Source organism: Cupressus sempervirens, chromosome 10 (assembly GCF_028749045.1).
Source record: "Cupressus sempervirens isolate cs-2001-9-10 chromosome 10, ASM2874904v1, whole genome shotgun sequence".
Lineage (NCBI taxonomy): Eukaryota > Viridiplantae > Streptophyta > Pinopsida > Cupressales > Cupressaceae > Cupressus > Cupressus sempervirens.
In genome coordinates this window covers 474,311,349-474,337,960 of record NC_143127.1, presented here as the reverse complement: position 1 = coordinate 474,337,960, position 26,612 = coordinate 474,311,349, and the positions used below count along the sequence as shown (strand labels likewise).

General features: G+C 36.7%; 1 protein-coding gene across 1 annotated transcript in view; it reads right to left on the bottom strand.

Moving 5' to 3' along the window:
- FVE (Transducin family protein / WD-40 repeat family protein) overlaps positions 1–26,612 on the bottom strand; it is a 159,487-nt gene that overhangs the window by 47,821 nt on the left and 85,054 nt on the right. The window contains exons 13-14 of the mRNA XM_089807014.1: positions 6,480–6,553; positions 5,787–5,886 (exon numbers count right to left, since the gene is read on the bottom strand). Coding sequence (XP_089663140.1) covers positions 5,787–5,886; positions 6,480–6,553 — 174 coding nt within the window. The remainder of the gene's footprint in view (positions 1–5,786; positions 5,887–6,479; positions 6,554–26,612) is intronic.

Genomic DNA, 26,612 nt, shown 5'->3' with positions numbered 1-26,612 from the left:
AAGGTCTAAAGAAATATCAAAGATTTAATACAAGAGAGAAGGCTCTCTCTCTAACATTCAAGACGATCTATGAAGCCTTTGATTTACCTTGAGAGGATACATAGGTAGGGTGTAATGTCCCTACTAGTAGGGTTAGCTTGGGACAAGTAGTACCTACAAAATAAATGTCAAGTTTCAACAATAAAAAGTCTAAACATACTATTCTACCCTCTAACTTAACCCCAACCTTAAAGACATCTCCAAATCAAGTTTCCTAACCCTTAGTTATTCCACCATCTTCTCTAGAGTGTATCCCTTAAGGTTCTTCTTGGATGAGACATCCTCTATCCAAGGTCAATCATCATCTGAACATTCTTGCCATTATCTAATTCTTATTTAGCAATTTACACACAAGTTGTATTAACCTCTTGCAATTGTATTGCAAGCCATTTATACGAGGATTGTACTAACCTCCTACATTGACACTATGAGTTGTTCTCATCTAGTCATTTATACAGAGGTTGTAGTGACCTCTCACACTTGCACTATAAGCCATTTATACGAGGAAACGAACCCCATGCACTAGTACTATGAGATTCCATCAAAACCCAATTTAGCCATGTATATAGAGATGATCTCAATCCCTACACTAGCACTTCGCCATTTATACAGGGTTGAGTATAATCCCTACACTAGCACTATGAGAGTTTAATCCGTTATTTCTTTGTATTCATTTAAGGAATACAATATCAAATTTTAAATATTCATCCAATTATTATTCTTTTTGGATTAATAATAAACTACTCATATATAGATGAATAAAGAAAACTTTAAATATATAGCACACCTTTATGATGTCCTCACCACCTTTTAGAGTTCCCTTGCTTCTCACATTAATTATATGCCAAGCAATATGCGATTATATCTATTTTGTTACCTTGTTCTATTTTCTTCTTTTGATACCATTCTTCTTTTTTCTTATTCAATACTAATTTATAAATCTTATTTTACTTGTCATCTATGTCCTTTTGAAACCTTACAACTCAAAAAGTCACAACACTTCATGTTTATAATCTTTTCGAAGAGTCACAACTCACAGCCATTTATAATAACAACCCTTTTGAAGAGTGACATCCTTTTATCATTGCAACCATTTGAAAAAATCACTTCCTTGTTTTCTTCTCATTCCTTTCCTCTTCCATTAATTCTTCTTCAACTCCTCTTCCGCTTTCCTCCTTAAAAAGAACTCTCTTACCTTTATATATTAATTTCAAGAAGTCACGTCACTTTATTACCCATCTTTTGACTTTTCATTAGATTTAGTTAATTTATATAATTCTATATTATATTATTTATTTACTTATTTATATTGTTTTTATTATCATTTGTTATTAAATCCTATTTAGAAAGGTATCAAACTTTCTACAATATTCTCTCTTATTTAATTTTATTTATTTATTCATTTATTGTAATTTTACCATTACTATATGTTATTTTAATTATAATAGTTTATATATATCTAATTACTATATCTTATTTTCATATGACTTTATTATCATTACTTATTTCACAATATTGTATTGTATATTTTTTATTAATATTCTATCTTAAAATGGAGACATGCCATAGGATCACTAAGAATGAAACCTCAAGGCTTAGATCTAGGAATAGGAATGATTTTGACAACAAGAGCCTACCACTTTCAAATGTAAGCATAAGTTTTGGGGTAGAGTTGTTGTCACAATGACTAAAGAAATTAGTAAATTGATTCCTCCAAGTTAGAACAAAAATGTTGGTCGATCAAGTTGGTCCATATTTAGAAATATTTTTTTTAAAATTGTAGCAACAAAGGGGTGGTTGTTAATATTACAAATGAAGCAATCCTTAGAAAGTCCAATGAAGTTGCAAAGTGTTTGCATGATGTAGTGTAACTAGCTCTAAGCCTAAAGGGTTTGCCAACACACATTGACAACAAATATGTTGGTTGTATTTAATATTGATGTCATAATTTGGGATCAGATTGGACCATCAATACTTCAAAGTTCTAAATGTTGAAGCCTCGGCTATATGGTGATTGCCATTGGCTTTGAGATAGAAAAATTATATTTTGGACAACTAACCATTTTCATGTTTTATGTCGCATGCACTAGAATAATGCAAAGTTATTGACATATTGGGTTGGCAATGCTTAGTGAGGTTAACAACATTCCAATTGTCTTTTGTTGAACTATCCAACTCCCACGTGCCATGAGAAAAGTTTTGCAAGAATTTATTTTCCTTGTTTTGATTACTTGGCAGATTTGAAGAAACAAATTTCAACTTGACGTTTGATGAAATCTTCCACTAGCTTAAAGACATACTGCTTATGATATATTGCAGAATTGGATGTTTGTTGCACTCCTTTTTAGGCCTTCCGTAAATAACTCTCATTCATGGTCGTTTTCTTGGCTTGGAAGTAAAGTTACCAAGAGAAAGTGCAAGTGGTGGGTCCAATGCAAAAGTCTCGTCCACTAAAGTAAGTGAGTTTGCAGCATCTAATTCAAAATCAACAAAGGGGGGACTTCTATATGGAATTGGGGCTTAGAAGTCCTCAAAAGTTCCACTTCCACTTTTGAAACTTAACTTTGAGGCAAATTTTGTGTGAATCTACTTGAAGGCCAATATGAATTCTCAAACCTATTTGAGAGGAGTCTGCTGCAAACTTATTTCTTTAAAGATATGCACTAAATATTTTTTCCTTTTATTTTCTTGAACCTTATCCACTTCTAATCATGCTAAGTTTAGTCTAGATAAGCACCAAAAGTGAGATGTTGGCACCTTTGCACTATTGGAATGGAGTGGAGTAGACAACCAACCTTGCCTTTCAAAGGATTAGTGTTCTCAAGGGATTCGTAGCACACACTGGGAAGATGATTGTGGATAAGGAATTTCCATCCTTTATGTTCTTGTAACCAACAAAAGCTATAGACGCCATCACTATTAGACTGCATTGGGTCTAGCAATCAATGTGGAAAGGGTCCCACCTTTTCCTTCCATTTCAAGGCCAAGCTCGCACCCCTCCATCCACTACATGCCCCAAATCCTTGAACATGAAAAATAAATCTCCCTATTCTCTATTGGAACACACAGTGGCTGCTTATAAGCTTGAAATCGCTAGATATTTATCTAAAAAGCCTAGTGAGAATCGAATATGTTTGTATCACCAATTGGAGTATGTGGCTACAATGAAAGGAGCTATTGGATTATTAGTGGACAGCAATGACGATGTAAAAGGAATAATCATTGCCATCTACTGGCAAGAGGCAGATCAGGCTAGAACCACAAATACAACCTTATTTACTAAGTGAAGCGCCATTGCAAAGTGCAATGATTAGAAATTCTCCACAAGTTTTCACTAGATTAGGGAAGACGTAAAATTTTGTAATATGCAATTAATGAATTATGATGATGATTTTCAGATTGGGTTTGTATCATCTTAAATGTTAGCACCCATTAATTTGGAAGCTCTGAAGGCTTCTTAGGTCCCATTTTAGCGATCTCCTAGAACATGGATACATTTATGCTCGAACTGCTGTGTTTCTCCGAGTTCTTGCTCGTTTACTTATTGTTATTTCTCCACCCCTGAGATCCTAAAGGACATCCCGATGTGGAAAACCCTTTTGATAAGGGTCAAGATCGTCTCTTAATCGAGGAGTTTCTCCTTGAACCCAAACTTATTTCGGGGTTTCCAATCTTTTCTCGCACGAGTGTACTTGGCCCTTTTCACATTTGATCTCAAAATCGGGTATAGAGGGTGTTTACTCACATCATTTGGTAACCACACACATTCAAGATCCATTCATGCTATCAATTTCAAGTACTACAAACCATCATTTGTAAGCGGACTTTCAAGGTGCAATCAAGGAGTTCAAGCCAAAGAGACAAGGATTCATTGAGCGCCCTCATTTTATGTCATCAATCATGCACTTCCTTCTCAACATCTAGCTTCTTCTTCATAGGAGATGGTGGAGTTGGCCATCAAGGAAGGAGATCAGCATTCATCAACATTGCACAAGCATTCAAAGTCATCCTTCAAGCATTCAAGAACGTACTTATATCCACGGATCTATGATTTGGCACTTATCAACCTATTGCATTCCTGAAGATATCCTCCAATCTACATCATTCTCACATCTACACAAAAGTATCTATGCATCTTTGTGAATGACAGATCTGAATACATCTGTAGAGGTTTTGGAAGTAAGGTAAGTATTTACATTTGTCTTACTTCTACATGTTTTTGCATTTCAAGGTTAATTCTCAAATGGCGGATTGACCAAGGCAAGCCCCTTCCCCCAACAATTCTTATATTTCTTGTGTGCAAGAGTAGATTCGCAGATTTTCAGAGCAAGGAATTTGGATTACGAATCTAGGTTTTCTGGTTTATGTCAAAGTTTTGGATTTGTAGGTTTCCAATGAAGACAATGTCAAGGACGGCCTCGGCCCTTACCAAGTTGTCTCTTACTATAATTGTCCCTTACCCCCCAAATAGACCATCACCTGGAGTCTCCAGACTTTCAAAATCTGCAAATCTCAATCCCCTGGTTCCATATCCCGCTCGGTTCCTGCTTCTATTACAGTCTAACACTCAGTTTTCAGATCAGAAGTGGCATCCTCTAGTAGCCCTCAAAGTGAGTTTGATTCTTCATTTGTCATTGCATAGCACTTTGATGTATCATATCAGATCGTTTCATGTTCTCAGCTATCATATGTGTTTTTACATCACTTGCATTTCAAATGGTCAATCTACTTGTACTAAGTCAAATCATTAAACACATAATCAAATTGAATCAATGCATAACAATAAAGGAAAAGAACAACCAATTGAAAGAGATCCTTTGAGTGTACATGTTTGAAAGGACGCCATTTTAAATTGTGCTAATTGAATTTGGGCCATTTGGAAGTTTATGCTTAAAGGTCCCTCTTTCTCTTTCCCTAATATACATCTAAAATTGGGGAATCAATATACACATTACAATACATTATCATCGAGCCCCTGATTTTTACGTTACAGAATCATCATAGATTCATAATAGTCAATAACTAATTGTGTTGAGATTCTAAATGATGATGCCATTTTCTGCTCAATTTATATTCAAATAATCAAATTTAATAGAATAATCATTTATGGACCAGTTGGACACATACAAGTAATCATCATAAATTCATTATGTTCTTTAATCTTAACTAACTATTGTATTGAGGTTTTACATGATGATGCCATTTTGTACTTACATTGTATTCAGATAATCAAATTTAATAGGAAACAATCTTGTACTCATTTATGGAGTGGTTGGATGCACACCCACCCACACACAGAAACCCAGCTGTGCCAAACATGGGAAAAATATGGCAAACCAGTGAAGTTCAACTGTAACTTAGATTTTGACTAATACAAAAATTGAAAGGTTAGAAACTGGATGCTATTCAGAATAAGCAGTGTGTAATATTCCAAGCTATCAGATATTTAACAGTTACTGTTTATCATTTAGAATTTCAATTGTCAAACACCTTTACCAATCATTAACCAACAGCTATTCACTAAAAGCAAACATTTATTTAAATGTGCAAAATGGCATTGAAAAAATAATTTAGCCTTCAGCTCTAAAACGAAACTGATTAAAAAAAAATACTCTCTGATGAATCAAGCCTTGCAACAAAAAATATTTCTGAAATCTGATTAATATAAAATTGTAAGGTTTGAAAACAGATGCAACTGCTAAATATCAAAATTCAAAAAAAAAAAATCTATGTACTAAATAAGCAACCTGTAATGTTCCTCCTCCACCAGTACTTTCACCATCATCAGACACACTAACAATAGTCCATGGATCGAAACTGTTCCAATGGAAGTCAACCACCTTATCCCTGCAAGGAATGTTGATTGCATTTTCAAAAATTTGTTAATTCAAACAAAAAAAAATATCTAGGGTGATTATTAAAAAACAAAAGCTCATCTAAGAAGAAAGCGTCCATAGATATAGAATCTAATACCCTCTGTAAATGTCAGAAATTGATGCTAAGGGATCTGAACGCACTGCCCAAACATGGGCAATGCAACTAAAATATAGTTAAATTTTATCTCAACAGTAATATTATATGTTGCATTTCGTTTCAGGTACTCATTATATTCAAGACATATCTGAATGGTGTGATTGCATTCATTAAGGTGTTTTTCAAGCTCTAAATATATGTATTTACCATTGAAAGTTTCCATGCAGGGTTAGAAAGGGCCAAAAACAGGAAAAGTATAATGAGAATCTAACAGATGAATTGAGAATGATTGTAATCAACCAAGCTCTGAGAATGTTGGAGTTAAAGAAACATTATTATCAACTAGAACATAATCATGAAGATACTCTCTACGAAGATAAGATTTGGTAGGTCTAACAAATAATTGAATAGAAACTCAACAAAATTCAGTAGCTTATATTGCAAAAGACATAGAAGGATGGCAGTACCTGTGCCCTGCATGCTGGAAGAACAGCCCAGATGGAGCAGGTGGACTATTTCTTCTACCAACACTTTTTCCAACCTGAATTTCCAGCATTTACATTAAGAAATATGAAACTTGAAGAGAACTACTTCAATACAATCAACACAGCATCCTTCTGATTTAATAATGAACTAAACCCAACTAAAATTCATAATGCAACAAAGAGTAACTCTATCAGAAAGATCCTGAATATATAATAAAAAGAGCAGAGTGTAATAAGCTCTTAGCCTGAATACACTAATTTAATACTGCAAGATCTTCTAAACTGTAGGAATGACTTATAAGGTGGGAAGGATCAAAGTTGCACAATACTGTAATAACTAACAAGATTGGATATGCACTTATTTGATAGAATACAGAATACAAAAACATTCAAAACATGAAACAAGCAACCACAAACTACACCATGCACAGTTCAGAATCTGTCCTAGAGTCGACTGTGCAAAGACTTTGCCTGATATCAAGTTCATTTCAGAAAGACCAAACAACGTGTGGCTCTGAGTACATAATCATAATACCGTTCAGTCTGGCTGTAAGTGGACAGCAGGAGTCAAGCATCCAGCAATTAAATCAGGGTTGGCAGATGAGATATCTTTCTCTACCACAAACAAATTAAACAGGGAACATTCAAGTTTATACTCCTGTATGTTATCATTCAATAGGCGTCCTCAAGATGCAACTGTGAGCCTTGTATCATCCACATCCATGACCACAATGCACAGGTGCACGAACAATTAGCAGGCTCTCCTGTCAATAACTCCAGCCTCGTTGCGCCTAGAGTTGCAAATCCATGCTTCAACCTGTGTTTCAAGCTTAGTTAGCACCTGTGATATGCAGTTTACATGATAATTAGATTGAATGATTTCACATGGAGATACCAAAGTGAATAGGGGTCCCGTCCTATTCAAAATATCTGAAGGGGTGTCATCCTTCCAGAGAGAGATTACCCGAAGCAGAGACAGAGTTTGTTTGTTCATGCCATCCTCCCGCATTTACCCATGGCCAATATACTCGCAACTCCATTCCAGCGCTGAAAAATGTGTTACACAGTCTCGCATGCATAAGGAAGGTCAAGTGTTACAACCCCACTAAGGAAGAAGATGCGATGAAGTGGCAGCCAACAGTGAAGAGGATGCTCGATGCCACGTGAAAAGTGAGCCCCGCCACAAATGACCAACATAACAGGAGAGCAGAAATAAATTTCAAAGGTGAATATATTAAAATATTATAGGTATTCCAATTCACCCGAAATCATCTCTCACATTAGACTTAAGCCGACTGAGATGTACAGTAGGCTAAGAGTAAATTTTGGATAACTTCGAGGGAGGGGACATGACAGTCCTCCCATCATGGGATTGCTTGTTGGCCCACCTATTGAAATACTCTTTAATGACTCTGTTCCTTAACTGTTTTTCTCTCATATCCAACACTTCTAATGGCATGAGCTCCAACTTCCCTTTCATCCAATGGGGATAATCCACAAGTGATGGTAACATGCTGCCCAAAATCCTTTTTGAGGCAAATAAACATGAAAAACATTATGAATCCGACTATCTAATGGTAGTTCCAACTCATAAGCAGCTTCCCCAACTCTCCTTGTCACCTTGAAGGGTCCATAAAATTTGGGCCTAAGTTTCTCGGTTCCACTCTTCTTCAGCGAACTCTGCCTATAGGGTTAGAGCCAAAGGAATGTCATCTCTCCAACCCTAAAACTCTCTCAATCCAGTGTCAATCTGCATAAACTTTTTGCTAATTCTGACCACGTTGCAGATTTTCTTTAAGAGCTGACAATATATCTCACTGCTCCTACAACCAATCTTGGGCCAACTGTGCCCGACTACCCGACAAAGCCAAATCAACAAAGGAGAGTGGTTCATACCCATAGTGTACTTTAAAATGGGACATGCCTATGCTCATATGATGTGTGGAGTTATACAAGTATTCTCCCAGATGCAACCATTTGACCCATGCCTGTTGTTGTCTTGAAACATAATTAGTCAGGTACCCCTCTATCCATTTATTTACTATCTTTGTTTGACCGTTTTTCTAAGAGTCGTAACTGGTGTTGGATGTTAGCTGAGTTCCTCCACGTCTGAAAAGTTCCTGCCAAAACATGCTAAAAGAAATTTATTGTCTCTATCACTAATAATACTCTTGGGTAAACCATGTAATCGAAAGATTTCCCTGAAGAACAAAAATTACAACTTGTAAAGTTGTCCAATCAGTGGTCACTGCAAAAAAATGTGCTTATTTAGTCAATCTATCTACCACCACAAAAATAGTCTTTACCCTAGGCTTTGGGGAGACCTGTGACGAAGTCCATGGATATACTCTCCCATTTGTGCACGAGAATCAATAGAGGTTGCAATAAACCAGTGGAGTGCACATGTTCTAATTTGTTTTGCCGACAGAGCAAGCACGCACTGATATGATGTAGGGCATTGTTGTTAAGTCCCTTCCAAGTGAACCTCTCACATAACTACCTGTAGATCTTAAAATATCCAAGATGATCTCTCACAGGGCTATCGTGAATGGTGCGCATAATACCAAGTAAATTTTATTCTTGTAGTAAATATATATCATCTATTCACCCTTTACCTACCATTCTGAACTTGTCCATCCATAATCTCACAAGTGAAGGTGTTTTTGGAATACTCAACGAACACTTGAGACGTCTAGTCAGCTGAAATCTCTAACATAGCACAATAAGAGGCATTGATTGATCTCTTGAATAAAGCATCAACAACTACATTTTTTTCCCCTTGATGTACTGAATGTCTGTCATAAGCTTGGATCTTGCTGATCCATATTTGTTGCCTTTCATTCAGCTCTTTTAGATCAAAGAAGATACGCAAATTGTTATGATCTGCATTAACCACCAAACGACCGCCCACCAAATGTTGTCTAAACTTGACTAGAGCATGCATGATAGAGACCATCTCCTTATCATAGGTGGAATAGAACTTCTCATGATCTTTCAACTTCCTGCTCTCATATGCAATAGGGTGTCTATCATGCATGAGTATCGCCCCAATCACATCATCTAAAGCCTCACACTCCAAGATGAATGGTCTCGTGAAATCTTGTAATGCCAATATAGGGCAATTTGTGGACCACCTAAAACCTAATACTTTTGTGAGATTAGTAAGAGGTGTTGCAAGCCGTGAAAATCCCTTCACAAACCTCCTATAGTAAGTGTTGAAACGTGAGCACAATAAACAAAGAAGATAACCAGCAATAAGAAAAAGATAAAACTAAAACCAAGACACCAGAAATATCCTAGGAAAACCCTTCGAGAATGAAGGGAAAAAACCAGCAACACAACAAAAGATCATTTTATTGATCATAAAAGTTCAAGTGCACAATGCTTATCACTTAATGCAATATAAATAACTTAAGGAGAGACTCTTGACATTCCAACCGAAGGTCTCTCCAAACTCCCAAAATGAGACTCTTTATTACAAATACAATAACAACTCTGTTTCCATGCCTCAATGCATGTCGAATGAGACATGTCATTATATTTAATATACAATTTAAACATAAATGTGTTTTTCAGCTGAACGTAACAATAACAGTAATAACATTCATATTTCCAAAGATAAAGATCTCTATCACAGCTACCATCTTCAACACTCCCTCTTAGCCGGAGAGATCTTTAGCTGAACAATCATACAAGACTGCAACCAAAATGTTGATGATAAAATCTCATCCCATATATCCTGTAAGATTCATAAAAACTTGTAACAATCAATCATATTCATGGAATCACTCAACATGAAACCCTATAATTAATTACTTACATTCATGGAATCACTCAACATGAAACCCTATAATTAATTACTTACATTCATGGAATCACTCAACATGAAACCCTATAATTAATTACTTACATTCATGGAATCACTCAACATGAAAACCTATAACAATAACTCATTCATGGAATCACTCAACATGAAAACCTGTAATAATTACTCATATTCATGGAATCACTCAACATGAAAAGATTTACAAGACTCACAGCTAAGCCTTTATTCACAAACTCTCTCAATGTGAACTGTCATGGAATTTCTCAACACGACATCCAACTCCCATCATGGAATCTCTCAACCGGATGACATCATGGACACTCTCAACGTGATGTTCACTATCGCATAGTGAAAGAGTTATCATAGCTGATTCTTACAATCTTATTGTTGATTTCACATGAATAGAGATAAACATAACAAAACAAGACTTAGTTCCATTTAAGTCTCAAATTCTACAAATATTGCAAGCATTAAAAGCATATATGAAAATGAAGGGGATTCCATAAGCATTCCCTCTTAATTATGAAGCCCCTCTTTGAAGCAAAAGCTCCTTTTGAACTTCATATCTGAATGAAATAATGTATCTCTAATTCAATTCAGTAAACCACATCTCCGTCTCATGATTATTGTTGCATCCTACAACCAATAGAGAATAAATTGATCTATCATAAAGCGATATATAGAGATAAAATTCTGAAAATAAACACTATAGAATACTTATATATTTCATATGGGCTGAGACCATAATCTCTCCATATTTGCCCTTCGATCCTTCGATGATAATCCATCATCAACGCTTTTCCTTATCATTACAAAATCTAAATTGTGAAGACAAAACACTGCTAATATCTGATAAAATCGGATTGATGAATTCAAAGACGACACATAAGAATCCTCAATACCAAAGACAAATGACACCTCCCACTGAAAAATTCCAGGGCTAACAAGAAAGGGTGAGAGAAATGCTAGGTGTGACAGAAAGAAAATAATTATGCCAACAAAATCTCTGAGCTGCGGCAGTATTGGCTCGACTATAAATCTGCACACCAATACTGATTAAGTCTGAAAACCTGACACCAAACACAAAAGTCGTTAAGAGAATTAAAAAAATCTGCAATATCTTAACACCAAAAAAAAAATGCTGCACACATCCTACATTATTCTTTAAGCCATTATGAAGTTAAACGATCTCATGAATAGTTGCCACATAAAGCATGGGAGCATAAAAAAATGACGAATAAAAAGCGAGCTCTGATAGATGACTCAAAGATACCCAACAATGCTATGCCACAAAGAAATAGAATTTCAATATGTCGTACAAGGAAACGATACAGCTCTACACACATCCAAGAAAAATTCAAAGGAAGCTTCGATGATACCAAGAGATGGAAAATTTTGTCAAGTAAAAAATAAAACATTATAGTGAAGATCTGGCAATAGCCAGTTAGACTAGAAGCAAGGGAAAACAATATATAAATAAACTACTGCTCAAAAATACACCACCGAAACTGATCACCAAAACAAAAGGTTTTTATTTTTCTAACTATACACACACATAATTATGCTGGCTGAATACACACATATCGCACTAGACACATACCATGATACTTGAGTATTAGAAGATTTCCATTAAAAATAACAAAACTATTGACATAGATATCCTACAACCTCTCAGCATTATGAAAACTAAATGGTCGATCAACATACGACTTTCCATGAGATTGGTTGTTGTATATACAAACGTTCTCTCTGAAGATAAAGCAATACCACCATATGAAAATCAACCAATCATCATAAAAACTGAGAAGGCATGATGACAAATAGTAGATGGAAATACGGATAACACCATAAACGCAAAACATAAAAGAGTGGATCTTATACAACACCAAATAAAAATAAGTTCTTCAAGCATTGTTAGAGCAAAAACAGAAGCAGCAAAATCAAGCCAAAGAACTATAGAGATGAGGAACTCAAAGGGACTCCTTATTCCAATTATGGAACCTAGTTCTGATACCATGTTGAAACTTGAACCTAGAAAACAACGAAGATAACTAGCAATAAGAAAAAGATAACACTGAAACAAAGACACCAAAAATATCCTGAGAAAACCCTTCGAGAATTAAGGGAAAAACCCAACCACACAACAAAAGATCATTTTATTGATCACAAAAGTTCAAGTGTACAATGCCTATCACTTAATGCAATATAAATAACTTAAGGAGAGATTCTTCACATTCCAAATGAAGGTCTCTACAAATTCCCAAAATGAGACTCTTTATTACAAATACAATAACAACTCTTTGAGTTTCCATGCCTTAATGCATGTCGAATGACACATGTCATTACATTTAATATTACAATTTAAACATAAGTGTCTTTTTCAGCTAAACATAATAATGGTATTAACATTCATATTTCCAAAGATAAAGATCTCTATCGCAGCTACCATCTTCAGCAGTAAGAACATAATCCCAAGAATCCCCTCAAGTCGGACACATTCTTAGGAGGTGGCCAATCAAGGATGGCTTGGAACTTTTCTTGATGAACCTTGACCCCATTAGCACCTATCACACGTCCTAAGTACAAGATTTCTACCAAACCGAACTCACATTTGGATTCTTTAGCAAATAGCAAGTGCTGCTCCATGATCCCTAAAACCTCATCCAAATACTACAAGTGTTCCTCATGTCTTGCTGAAAACCAGAATGTCATGAAAGAACACCAAGACAAACTTAAGCAACTGCTTATTAAATGTGGTTCATGCATGACTGGAATGCAGTAGGTGCATTGGTGAGTCCAAAAGGCATCACGAAAAACTCGTAGTGGTCATAATGACATCTGAATGCAATCTTATGAACATCCTCTTTATGAACCTTAATCGCATGGTACCCAAAACGAAGATCAATCTTAGAGAAGTAGACAGCCCCATGCAACTCATATAGCAGTTCATCAATACAGGGTATGGGATACATGTTCTTGATGGTTCTCTTATTCAAAGCCCTATAGTCAATACACATTTACAGAGTTCCATCTTTTTCTTAACCAAAACCACCGATAAAGCAAACGGGCTAGAACTTGACCTTATATGCCCCATGTCAAGTAACTCTCAAATGGTTCTCTCTATTTGCTCCTTGTAATGTCTAGGGTGACGATAGGGTGTCATGTGACCAACTTCGCACCCTCTTCCAGCTCTATCACATACTCAAATCCACAATCAACAGGAATACTAGGGGGAATATCACCAAAGGCTACCTTGTGCTTGTCTAAAACTGATTGAATATCAACGTGATGCTACTGTTCTAAATCTGAAACAGGCTTAGAAGAGATAAAACAACGCACTGCCCACTCTGTATCCTCATTCCTTAAAACAGATTCCATCTTATGAACCGAAACGATCTTGGGACCTATATCAATCATAGCTCTGAGAATGACCTACTGCTCTCCCTTCATATCTTGAATATGTTTCTAATCATGATCAATGGTAAATCTACCAAGTGTCTAGAGCCACTGTAGGCCTAAAATGTCATCTATCCCACCTAACCCAATCACATAAAAATTTGTTGCAAGGGTGTAAGTACCTTGCTAAACGTCTAGTTGACTAACCATCCTTGAACAATTAAGATCTCCACTAGTGACCTTGAAATCAAAGTACATAATGGTATCTACTTGTAACTTCCTTCTTGCTTCTATAGATGTGCTAGTGAAGTTATGTGTGGCCCAAGTGTCCACCAAAGTGTAATGTCCCCTTTTTCTGGGACATTATAATTCAATGTTGCCGGCTCACTTCGCCTAAGTTTCGAGGGCGAGAAGGTTCTTTTCGGGGTTCATTTCGAGTTTTGGCCAACACATTTCCAGTTCCAGACCCATCAGAGCAGTTTTGGCAAGTTGTCCAGATGCTTACTATTTTTAGTAAGCAATCAGAGCTCAATATTTTTGGTACCTCAGTGCTGGGTTGGAAGCATCTTGCCAAGAGCTTTCCAACAAGCTATTGCACATGCTTATCAAAGTTCATTTAGTCAGTTATTTTAATGTCTGATGACTATATGGTTTACTGACTAAGTGACTATTAAAGTTCATTTAACTTATCACTTTATTTTAAAAGGTACTATGTTCACTTAAGTGACTAAAGAAAAAAAAGAAAAAAAAAAGGTGCTTTATCTCACATTGCTTGAATGAGCGTGCATCACATTGGGAAAAGTGATAAAGGTACAACAAGCTCCACATGAGAGAAGAGATATATGAAGAATATAATATTTAAAACAAATATTAATCTCGGAGCTAGAAACAGTTACTGTTCATCTCTTTGAGGACGCAAACCCTTGAAGAAGCTTTTGGAGGTTGGATGCAAACCTAGCCTTCTTACAGGTTTTATCTATATTGCCAATCTGATTGTTCTTATTGTTTATAAGATTGGATCATTTGGATAGTTGCATGTTATTGTATTGCTGTTGTATAATACAGTAATGCATCTAGTGGTTATTTGTGTTAATTCCTGGTTTATATATGTGCTTTATGAATATTGGAGGAATAAAACAAAGTTTTCTAAGTTTTCTCATATGCATATCTGCTAGTTATAATTCTGGAATTTGTATCAAATATTGGTTTACTGCATGGATTTAAATCTGCGAGTTTATATCACGGGTTTTTAGTAGAATATCCAGAAAGGGATACTACAGTGGTATCAGAGCCAAGAATCCTGCCATCCTATGGAATCACGCAACAGAAGAATTTATGAAAAGAGAGGATTTTCAAGTTCGGATTGCTTTGATGTGACTGGTCTAAGACTGTGAGGACGAAATCCCTCAGGTCTAGAAAACACTAAGGGAGTTGGATGTCACCCCAATCCTCCCTTATATTTCAGTATTTGTTGGTTTGGGCAAAAAGTAAGTAAACACATGAGGTTTCAATTCAAGCAATAAAGTAAATACTATCTAGTCTATGTATTTGAAATGGTTAAATACAGTTGAGAAATCGCAAGCATATGAGCAAAGTTTTGACAACTAGGTAATTCCTTTATCAAGTTGAAGAAGCGGCAGTAAAAGGGCCCTTGCAATATTACTTACATGGTGAGCTTTCTTAGTCGGATTTCACTTTTCCACATGATAAAGAGGGGACTCGGATTAATACCACTAAGCGCTAAACTTGGGGCCATTGCATATCATACTGGGTCAATCTCATCGTGAGGACTCTACTATTCACGTCCGGCAGGGTGAGCATATTACAGTTGAGAAGAAATGTTCACAATCAACTTTCCTTTCATAGTAGATCGTGGGCGAGATATACCAGGCCGTTGCGACATTTTACATTCTTTGAAACAACTAGAATACTAGGCGTGGCTCCAAACAATATTGCCCAATCGAGTAACACACACCGGCCATCTTGGAGGAACTACCACAACTGTGGGTGCCAATATAAACTCATAACAGCAGACTCAGCATGGGGTTATTCATTGTTTGAGGTATCCTCACAACCGCATCCAGCAAGGTAGTTGCACGACAGGAAGGGAAAGGCTATTTTCAGGCATGCCGCCCACCATATCTGATCACAGGCCAGTAATATAGACATTACGGTATCGCACATACAAGGAAGCAACCGGATGATACTTCACGTGGGGTTCCAACAATAATCTTTGAATGCGAAATACATCCGCGATATAGGAGGGGTTCTAACAGCCGCGGTTTCCAATATATATATCTGCAGTTAAAGAATCAGACACGCGGAAGGAATTGTTGGAGTAAACGTGGGTTGGTTATACCAGATATTGAGGCATTTACAAAGACAACTGGAAGACATTCGGCGTGGTTACAATCAACATTGCCCAGTTAGATGTTACACGGGTCAACTTGGAGGAGCTACATCTGCCACCGATTGCCAATATATATATTCACAGGTTTATGATTTCCTGGCAGTAAACTTCTTGAATATTAGATTAAATAACTAGTAAAGATATTTACATGTTATGGTTATGTCCAACTGTTTGACTAAATTACTACAGTATTAGCAAATAGTTAAATCAAACCATTCAGAGAGTTTATTATAGTGGAGAGTCAAAAGAGGTAGCTCAAGCAAAGCTTGTGAGAAAGGCGACACTTCTACACCATAAGCTAGTAGGTTCTGCTCAGGTTAATATTTCAAAAAGAAATTCAGCTGGAGCTAGAAGGATCTGATGAATATTTGATAAGTTTATGTGAGAAAATTGAGCAAGTGCAAGTCAAGGTGAAACAGCTAGAAGAGAATATAGAGAGAACTACTGAAACATGGGAGGGACCAACTGAAATAGAAGTGGAATTGAAGAACAGGCTTTCACAACTTACTAACATATGAACCATTAGAAACCATGTGTATAATTCCAAGTGTATCGAAGTTGGTGTCTAGCCTGAGCCAAGAGCAATTACCACATAAAAAGGAAAAGAATAGTGAAGTATATCCACTGCACTTTCTGGCTGTTGGCAAACGTGGCATTACTCGCATATAGTTTTCTGTAGGTGCCATATGCCTATATAAGCAGAAGTCTTCAGATGCAATTATTAGTTCTAATGAAGATGAATTAAAGGGGGGGCGAGGGTCTCTGGCATTGCTATGCAAGAAAAATTAGTCGTTTCACTGTCGTTATGAATAAACTCGGGGAATATATGTGTAGTAATAGATATTATTGAACACCAAAGTCTAAGAACAATAATATCAGAATAGCAAGATCAATTTGATGTGGAGCTTCCTAAGCTTGCCGATAAAACCAGAGTGATATACTAGATGACACAACTTCCTTTCTAAAAGTTGCAGATTTTCAAAATACAGGAACATATACAGTGGTATTAGAGATTGTATGTAACTGTTTGACGAAATACCCCAATTTAAAGTCAGAACTTCGTGGTCAGAATTAGTAGAATGGTAATATAACATTTTGAAAGCCTATTTCTAGCTTCAAGGTGTAGTTTGCAAAAGTAAGCCTACAAGTAGAACATATGAAACAATATTGGGTCCATCTCAGGCACTTGAAAAGCTACATGACAAAAGAAGTGGGACGAGATTTCCAACTCAATATTAGGACCGAAGTAAGGAGACTATACAATGACTATAACAAATTTTCGTCAAAGCTTCAAAAAGGATTTCCTTTCATTAATTGTGTGGACTTTCAGCTAGAGCTGCAAAACAAGACGGATATGATGAGAAACAAATACCATGCATTGGCTCGAGATCTCCTTGCAGAGGATAGTTACTAAAATTTGCATAGGGCTGATATCAATCAACTAGATAGTAGCACTAATAATGGCACAAGTATACTAAAAGGTTATGGGGAGACAAAAATATCTTATGGAGCTGTTTACACTAGTCCTTCTGATGAACATGTTGATGGCCCAGATAGAAGAGTCAACCAACCCGCCAACATTGGCAACTCACCATCTTGTTTAGACATGGAAAATACCATCATCTTATTTGATGACATGGAAATTAACTTGGATAAATTTTATAGTGATACTAGGCTGGAAATTATATCAAGTTTTGAGGAGGAGCAAATGGACCACAATGTTGGCAAGATAGATGATATAGCATGCATTGAGTTGAAGCACATATCTAAAAATGTTGTTCCCCTAGGTGATGAAAAATTCGAAAATTCTATGGAGAACAGCCCACTTGTGTTTGAAGGAGATGGTCAAAAACCATTATCAGTCCTTGACTTATTGGATATGCTTTTAGTCAATGAGGACAAGATTGTCCAAGTGTTGGCAAGGATAGATGATTCTTCCAATTTGATTGAGGATCTCATACAGAAGACTGTGATAGAAGAGAGGCATGGGAATGTACATGATGTCGCAAGTCCTCTTTTACATACTATCTTTGAAACGTTGAAAATGATAAAATATGAGTATTTGCAGCTATTAATGGACAGAAATCTAGCAATAAAATTTGGAAGGGACAAGGAGAGTGAGGTAGATGAGCTATGCCTTCAATTGAGTTTAACACATTTTTCCATCCACAAAGCTGAAATTCAAACAAGTGGGGCAGCCACTTATGAAGAAGATAACCGGGGTTCAATAGCACAAGAAATCACACAAATCGTTGAAAGAATTCATAAAGTGGGTAGATGTGAAGGCAAACAATGTGATGCAATCACATGTTCCCCGTTTGAGACCTTCTATGGTGAGAAAAATTCTATGGATCAGCAAGTTGATGAGTCTGAAAATTCTGATTTTTATGACAGCAGTTGTACATCTCCACGTGAGCACATGATTAGTGATACAAGTGAGGATAATTCAGAGATGTCAATTAATGGTGAACCATTCTCTTACGACGACTTAGACATAAGCGAGAGTACTTATGGTGGCGTAGGAAGTTCAAATTTATCCTTCGTATGCGCTCAGAAATTTTTCAGCTTACCCATAGATTTATCTCCTAGCCCTTACGAGATGGCCATGGCCTACTTGTTGATTGGTGATTTTTTTTGTTGGTATATTTCCACTATCAATGATTTGCATGTGTATGTTGGTAATATATTCACTAATTCTATTTGGCCTTCCAGGGTCAACAAGTTATTTGTAGGTGAATGGAGAGATCACACATTACCTTACGTTCCAATGAGGTGTCTACATTTTTTATTCAGCAGGGCATTGAAGGCAATGTTAGCACTCATGATGTTGGTGATTCACCAACCACTCTTTCATTTACCCAGGATCATGTTGCTTGAGTAGTCAAGAATCCAGGTGTTATTAGTATCTTACATCTGATGGATTATGCTATGTTGTTACACAGTCACATGATTATGAGTTGTGTTTCAGCTTTCTAACATATCAAAGTTTCAGAGATTAGATTATGTTGTGTTGTTACACAGTCACATGATTATGAGTTGTGTTTCAGCTTTCTAACATATCAGAGTTAAAAAGATTAGGATTACTCCTTTTTCACCATAGTGATATGGTGGTGGAGTCGGATTGGCCAGATCTATCATTGACATCGGAACAAATATTACAGGAGTGGTACAGTGATACAGTGGTACAAATATTACAAGAACTAATCAATGGTATCTCTGACAACGCATGAGTCCTCGCTTAGGATCCTTGCATTCAATTATTTGGCACATTGATTCCTATTGTACTGTTTCACCATTCTGAGTTTGGGAAGATGCATGCCAGGGGACATTGACTGAGGAGTAGAACCTCATTCTCAAGGCGAGTATGGGATCCTGGCATCTGATTTTTGTAGGTATGAGCGGATTGCTTGAGGGCAAGCAATTTTTGAGAAGGGAGGCCTTGTAATGTCCCCTTTTCCTGGGACATTATAATTCACTGTTGCCGGCTCACTTCGCCTAGGTTTTGGGGGCGACAAGGTTCTTTTCGAGGTTTAGTTCAAATTTTGGCCTAGACATTTCCAATTCCAGACCCATCAGAGCAGTTTTGGCAAGTTGTCCAAATGCTTACTATATTTAGTAAGTAATCAGAGCTCAGTATTTTCGGTACCTCAGTGTTGGGTTGGAAGCGTCTCACCGAGAGATTTCCAACGAGCTATTGCACATGCTTATCCGAGTTCATTTGGTCAGTTATTTTAATGCTTGATGACTATATGGTTTACTGACTAAGTGACTATTAAAGTTCATTTAACTTGTCACTTTATTTAAAAAGGTACCATGTTCACTTAAGTGACTAAAGGACAAAAAAGTGTTTTATCCCACATTGCTTGAATGAGCGTGCATCACATTGAGAAAAGTGATAAAGGTGCAACAAGCTCCACATGAGAGAAGAGATATATGAAGAATATAATATTTAAAACAAATATTAATTTGGGAGCTAGAAACAGTTACTGGTTATTTCTTCAAGGACGCAAACCCTTGAAGAAGCTTTTGGAGGTTGAACACAAACCTAGCCTTCTTATAGGTTTTATCTATATTCAATATTGTCAATTTGACTATTCTTACTGTTTATAAGATTGGATCATTTAGATAGTTGCATGTTATTATATTGCTGTTGTATAATACAGTAATGCATCTAGTGGTTATTTGTGTTAATTACTGATTTATATATGTACTTTCTGAATATTGGAGGAATAAAAAAAAGTTTTCTAAGTTTTCTCGTATGCATATCTGCTGGTTATAATTGTGGAATTTGTATCAAATATTGGTTTACTATTTGGATTTAAATCTGCAAGTTTATATCACGGGTTTTTAGTTGAATATCCGGAAAGGAATACTACACAAACAAACCATTTGCTCTCCTTTATCCACTCCCTTAAGACAAATGAGACTCCTAGGAGAGTAGCAACCATAGGTGGCTGATCCAAAACCTATTTCTCTACTTTTCCCAACTAGGGTTGCGCATGAACAATATCGTCATTGCTGTCATCAAACTTGATACTATCACTTTCATCATCTGAAACTACTTCAACATAATAAACCTTTCCCTTTCCACAGCATCTATGATCTGGTGAGCCAAGCTCCTTGCATGTAAAGCACAAATTTCTCCTCCTTAGCTCATTTCCTGACTCAAAATCAGTTTTAGGAGGATCACTCTTATTCTGATTTGAACATTTCAGATTGGTCTTAGGTCCCTTAAAAGGCTTTTTGGGACGCTAAACTGCTGAAGATGAGCTATCCAAATCGAGTGTCATTTTGATTGCATCCTGTAAAGTATTCATTTCAGCACTTTGACAAATCCCCTAAACCTCTTGATGGCTTGTATTTTAACCATTTTAAAATTCTAAGAGTCCATTGTGAAAATTCAAGTTAAATAGGCAAAATTCGGGTTTACATATCTTTGTTACAGAGCCCTTATTATAAAAGCCCTAATTTCATGTTTGTATATGTCTTCCCTCCTATTATCTCTCTTTTCATGTCTTAGCTCATTAATTCCAATGTTACATGTCTTTTCGGGCTTAAAGAACGTTTATAATGTTAAGTAGCGAAGTTGCGATCCAACTTAAATGCTACATCTCTAGTCTATTAAGCCCTAGTTGTTTTAAGGTCGCAACGATGTTGCACAGCTTGTTGCAAGGTTTTTGCGGCTTCTCCTTGTTTAGCTATGGAGTTTCAGTTTGACCAGAGAAGGCAAGACACGGTTTACTAAGTAGTTTCCACAGTGTCTCCGTGGTTAACTATGATGGTCTAGCTTGGCTAGCGATGTTGTGAAGAACCTCTTAACGCAAGATCTCCAATGTTATAATAGTCCATAAGCATACCACGTGAAGCTATTTGAGACAAAGCACTATGATATAACAAAGTTTGTTAAGTGGCGAAGAAGAGATCGATGTAAAAGAAAGTTATGATGCTCCTTTGCGGCTTTAAGATTTTTGATGTTAATATTGCACGGAGATGTAGAGATTAACCTTGTTTGCAAGTCTGCGTAGCAATGAACACAGTTTGAGCTGACAATTGTGAAGTAGAGAAACGGTTTATATGGTGCAAAAGCTCGGTTCACACTGGATCTCGCGGTCAAAGTTATAAGGTTAGTTGACAATTGCGAAGGAGAGATGAGGCTAAGTTAGTCGTGTTTGTCACTTCTCTGAGTGATTTGAAGGCATAAAAATAGAGTAGACAAGCAACAAACAGCCAGACAGTACACTATAACGCCCCTTCACGGTTTGAGATCTCTAGTGTTGTCATTAAGGGGAGAACACAAGATTAACTACTTTTGCGATATCGCACAATTAAGAATGCAATTAGGATAGTTGAGATTCAATGATAAGGTTAAGTAATGCAAGAAGTTGTCATTCACGCTCGATCTCGCGACTAGGGGCATAAGGCTAATTAAGGGTCGTGAAGCAGCGATGAAGGGATATTAGTCATGTTTGCCACTTCGCATGGTAAAAAGGCTTAGTGTAAAGGATTGGTCACGAAGTAGAGATAAGGGATTACACCCGACACCGCAGCCTAGTAAAATGGTTAGCATGAAGACCTCATGATGCTGCGAAAAGCTCAAATTTCCAAGGTTTCGCACCGTCGCGACTTCAACTAAAAGGTTGTTGATAGCTGGCGAGAACTGGAGATAAGGAGGGAAACTAGTCGCCACTACTTTGCAACTGCTTAAAACATGAAGTACTTTGTGAAAAAAGGTAAACTTTGGGTGTTGGACTGGCAGTACGAATGTCGTAAAACATGAATGCGATGGTTTTCTGAAATTTGAAAGATGTAATGTTCCCTTTTTCTGGGACATTATAATTCTCTTTGGCCAGCTCACTTCGCCTAGGTTTCGAGGGCGAAAAGGTTCTTTACCGAGGTTCAATTCGATATTTGGCCTAGACATTTCCAATTCCAGACTCATCAGAGTAGTTTTGGTAGATTGTCCAGATGCTTACTATTTTTAGTAAGTAATCAGAGCTCAGTATTTTTAGTACCTCAGTGCTGGGTTGGAAGCATCTCGCCAAGAGCTCTCCAACGAGCTATTGCACATGCTCATCGGAGTTCATTTGGTCAGTTATTTTAATGCCTGATGACTATATGGTTTACTGACTAAGTGACTATTAAAGTTCATTTAACTTGTCACTTTATTTTAAAAAAGTACTATGTTCACTTAAGTGACTAAAGGACAAAAAAGTTGCTTTATCCCACATTGCTTGAATGAGCGTGCATCTCACTGGAAAAAGTAATAAAGGTACAACAAGCTCCACATGAGAGGATATAGGAAGATTATAATATTGAAGACAAATATTAATCTAAGAGCTAGAAACAGTTGCTGGTTATTTCTTCTAGGACGCAAACCCTTGAAGAAGCATTTGAAGGTTGGGCGCAAACCTAGCCTTCTTACAAGTTTAATAAACATTGCCAATCCGACTGTCATTTATGTTTATAAGATTGGATTATTGGGATTGTTGCATGTTATTGTATTGCTGTTGTATAATATAGTAACGTGATTGGACAGTTATTTGTATTAATCTGTTGGTTTATGTATAAGCTTTTGAATATTGGGGAAATAAAATAATCTTTTCTGAGTTTCTTATATGCAAATGTGCTGGTTAGAAATCGATTAAAGTTCTGGAATTTATATTGAATATTAGTTTTCTATTCAGATTTAAATCTGCACTTTTTATCATGGGTTTTTGGAAAAATATCCGGAAAGGGATATTACAATGGTATCAAAGCCAAGAAATCTGCCATCCTGTGGAATCAAGCAACACACAAGAGCTCTATGAAATGAAATACTTTTGAGTTCTGGTTGCTTTAATGTGATTGGTCGAAACTAGAGAACAAAAACCCTAAAGTTTTTGAGTTTCAAAGGAAGTTGGACATCACCCCAACCTTCCTACATTCAATGCAAACAAGTTGGGCAAAGAATCGGCAAACAAGAAATCCAGGAAAAGGAAGATGAAGGAGGTATGAGTTTTAGTTTATATTAAAAAAAACTGGCAAACTCAGAATATATAGACTGCGAATATACAAACTGAAAAGTGGTTGTTTTTTTTAGTTCAAGTTAAACGCGAATGTAAATGGATGGACAAGCGGTTGAAAGGAACAAGTGTTGAATGTCATACATTGTAAGTAATCAGAAATACTCCTCACAGGTTGAGATACAGTCGCCATTTCCAAGTTCGAGCAGGAGATACATTGCCAAGGGTATTTGAGTGATCATCGCACCAGTCCAGATGGATATGTGAAAACGTCCAAGTTAATACAGGGTCTGCGAATAGGAAGATAGAGATTTCTAGAAGTAACCGACAGCAAACCCTCACGTGGGACGCTCTCAGAATACATGGTCGGGTGCAGTTATGAAGGGTGGGAAATTCATTGAATGAGAGTGTTTTAACCTAACACGAGTTACAGACAGTACCACTTCAGTAGGGAGTATGAGCGTTTTTTTTCACGTCAGAAAGGGCCTTCAAACAGTGGTCAAGTTTGAGTTATGCCGGCAACAGCAAACATCCAATACACAGGTGCAACCAGTTTCACTGTGCTTTCAAACTTCAACTCCATCAGCGTTTGGAAATCACGAGTCTGTACATTGCTAGCAGTGAACTACTCATAAGCAACCAATAGTAATACTGTCGTAAGGACCATAACAGGCTATCGGGTTGGGCGTTTGAACAGTAGTCGGGCACCACGAATGAGCATTATATGTAATCCGTCACATATATCAGTAGTCTCCTATCCGCGACTGTATGAATCTATTTTCCAACCCTCCCATTTTGCTTTCCATACTGTAACATGTTTGGTTAAGTGGTTAACTATGTCTTCAGCATACATATGAACTTCCTACATTTGGTTATGTATGAACACGTTAATCCTATAGAGCTTGTAATTCCAAAATGATTCATATTGGACCGGCTTCATATTATTGTTTTCCAAGTAATAGTTTCAATAAATATTGAATTGCAAGGGTGTAACTGTTCTGAGATTTTATATCAACTAATATCAAATACATTAGTAGTTGGCTTTTAGTGCTCAGAATCTGGAAAAATTTACATACAGTGATAATAGTAATGTTATTGGTGGTCCGAGAACCATTTGTCAAAATTACATCTCTTGCATTCAATCACCCATTGGTTAAAAATCACGCCCTGGCATAGTACAGGATAATGTGCTATTATTTGTCAAACAGGAGTTGTGAGGAGCGTTGGTTTAGATGTTGAGTATTATTGTAGGTGATGCGACAAGAAAACAGATCTACTGAAGCATGTTTTAGGTTTGATTACTACAACAGGATCGGGCAAATTGAGGTCAGATTTTGAAAAAAGCTTGAATTTAGCTCTACGTCTTATATAAGGTACACAGTAGGCAAGGTGCAGAAGCCTTGAGATCTTTATACTGAAGGGTTTAAAGAAGCTTCATAGTGGAGTGGAGCTACAATATATCTTTGGGGATGCCCACGATAATTCTGGAATAGTGAATGCAGGTGAGATGAATGAAGGATTTGAAGTATTATCCAAGAGTCTATTTACATCAAGCAAAAAGCATTCTTGTCGTCTACAATCAAGAGTTGTTACACCTGATGTATGTTCAAACAAGGAAACTGCAAATATTCTCGATCAATTCCAGCAAAAGGAATCCATTTCAGAAGATATTAGCACTCATTCTGATTTGCAAAATGTACCTGCTAAGTTCAGAATTTTAGAATTTGAGAATAGGATTTACCATGCACTTCACATCTTAAGACAGTACCAGGAAAGAGAATACAAGATTGTGCAAGAGAAATTATTTGCTCAGAAAGACTTGGTTCTTGCTCTATTCCAACAAGCAGAGAAGGCACACAGCAAATTCAAAAAGAATACTGGTCTTTCCTACATCCAAGGCTGCTATATTTGGAGAGTCATTTTTAGGGGTTGAAGCAAACAAATTCCTTGTACATCTTCAAGGTAGACAATTGATTCTATACAGTATATTGGATTGGTTACTGAAGATTGTTGGAAGCATTGCCTGAGGCAGCATACAGAACTTGGATAGAAGGGAATTACTGCAAAGGCATCTTAGCAGTCCAAACAGTAACATACATTATCACTGCACAAACTGAAACATCATATCAGCAAGCTTGCAAACTGCTTAACAAAATTGCAAATGGGGAAAATATATAGCTACAAAAAGGTTAAGAAAAACATTGTTAAGTCACTACAGCAATTTGCCCACAATTTCCAGTCCAATATGAGTACTAAAATAATGAGCATATATGATGAATACAACAAATTTCCTCCACAAATTCAAAAAGAATTACCCTTCATTAATCATGTGAACTTTCAGCTAGAACTGCAAAACAAAACGGTTATGATGAGAAACAAATACTATGAATTGGCTCAAAATCTCCTTGCAGAGGACAGTTACAGAGATTTGCATAAGGAAGATATCAATCAACCTGATAGTAGCACTAATAACGACACAAGTATACTAACAAGTAATTGGGAGACAGAAGGATCTTATGGAGCTGTTTACACTAGTCCTTCTGATGAGCAGGTTAATGGCCCATGCAGTAGAATTGACCAAACCGCCAACATTGGCAACTCCAACATCTTATTTGGTGACATGGAAATTAACTTGGATGAATTTTATGATGATACTAGGCTGGAAATTATGTCAAGTTTCGAGAAGGAGCAAATGGACCGCAATGTTGGCAAGATAGATGATCTAGCACACATTGAGTTAGAGGATATATCTGAAAATGTTGTTCCCCTAAGTGATGAAAAATCAGAAAATTCTATGGAAAACAGCCCACTTGTGTTTTACGGAGATGGTCAAAAACAATTATCACTCCTTCACTTATTGGATATGCTTTTGATCAAAGAGGACAAGATTGTCCAAGTGTTGACGAGGATGGATAATTCTTCCAATTTGATCGGGGATCTCATACGGAAGATTGTGATAGAAGAGAGGCATGGGAATGTAT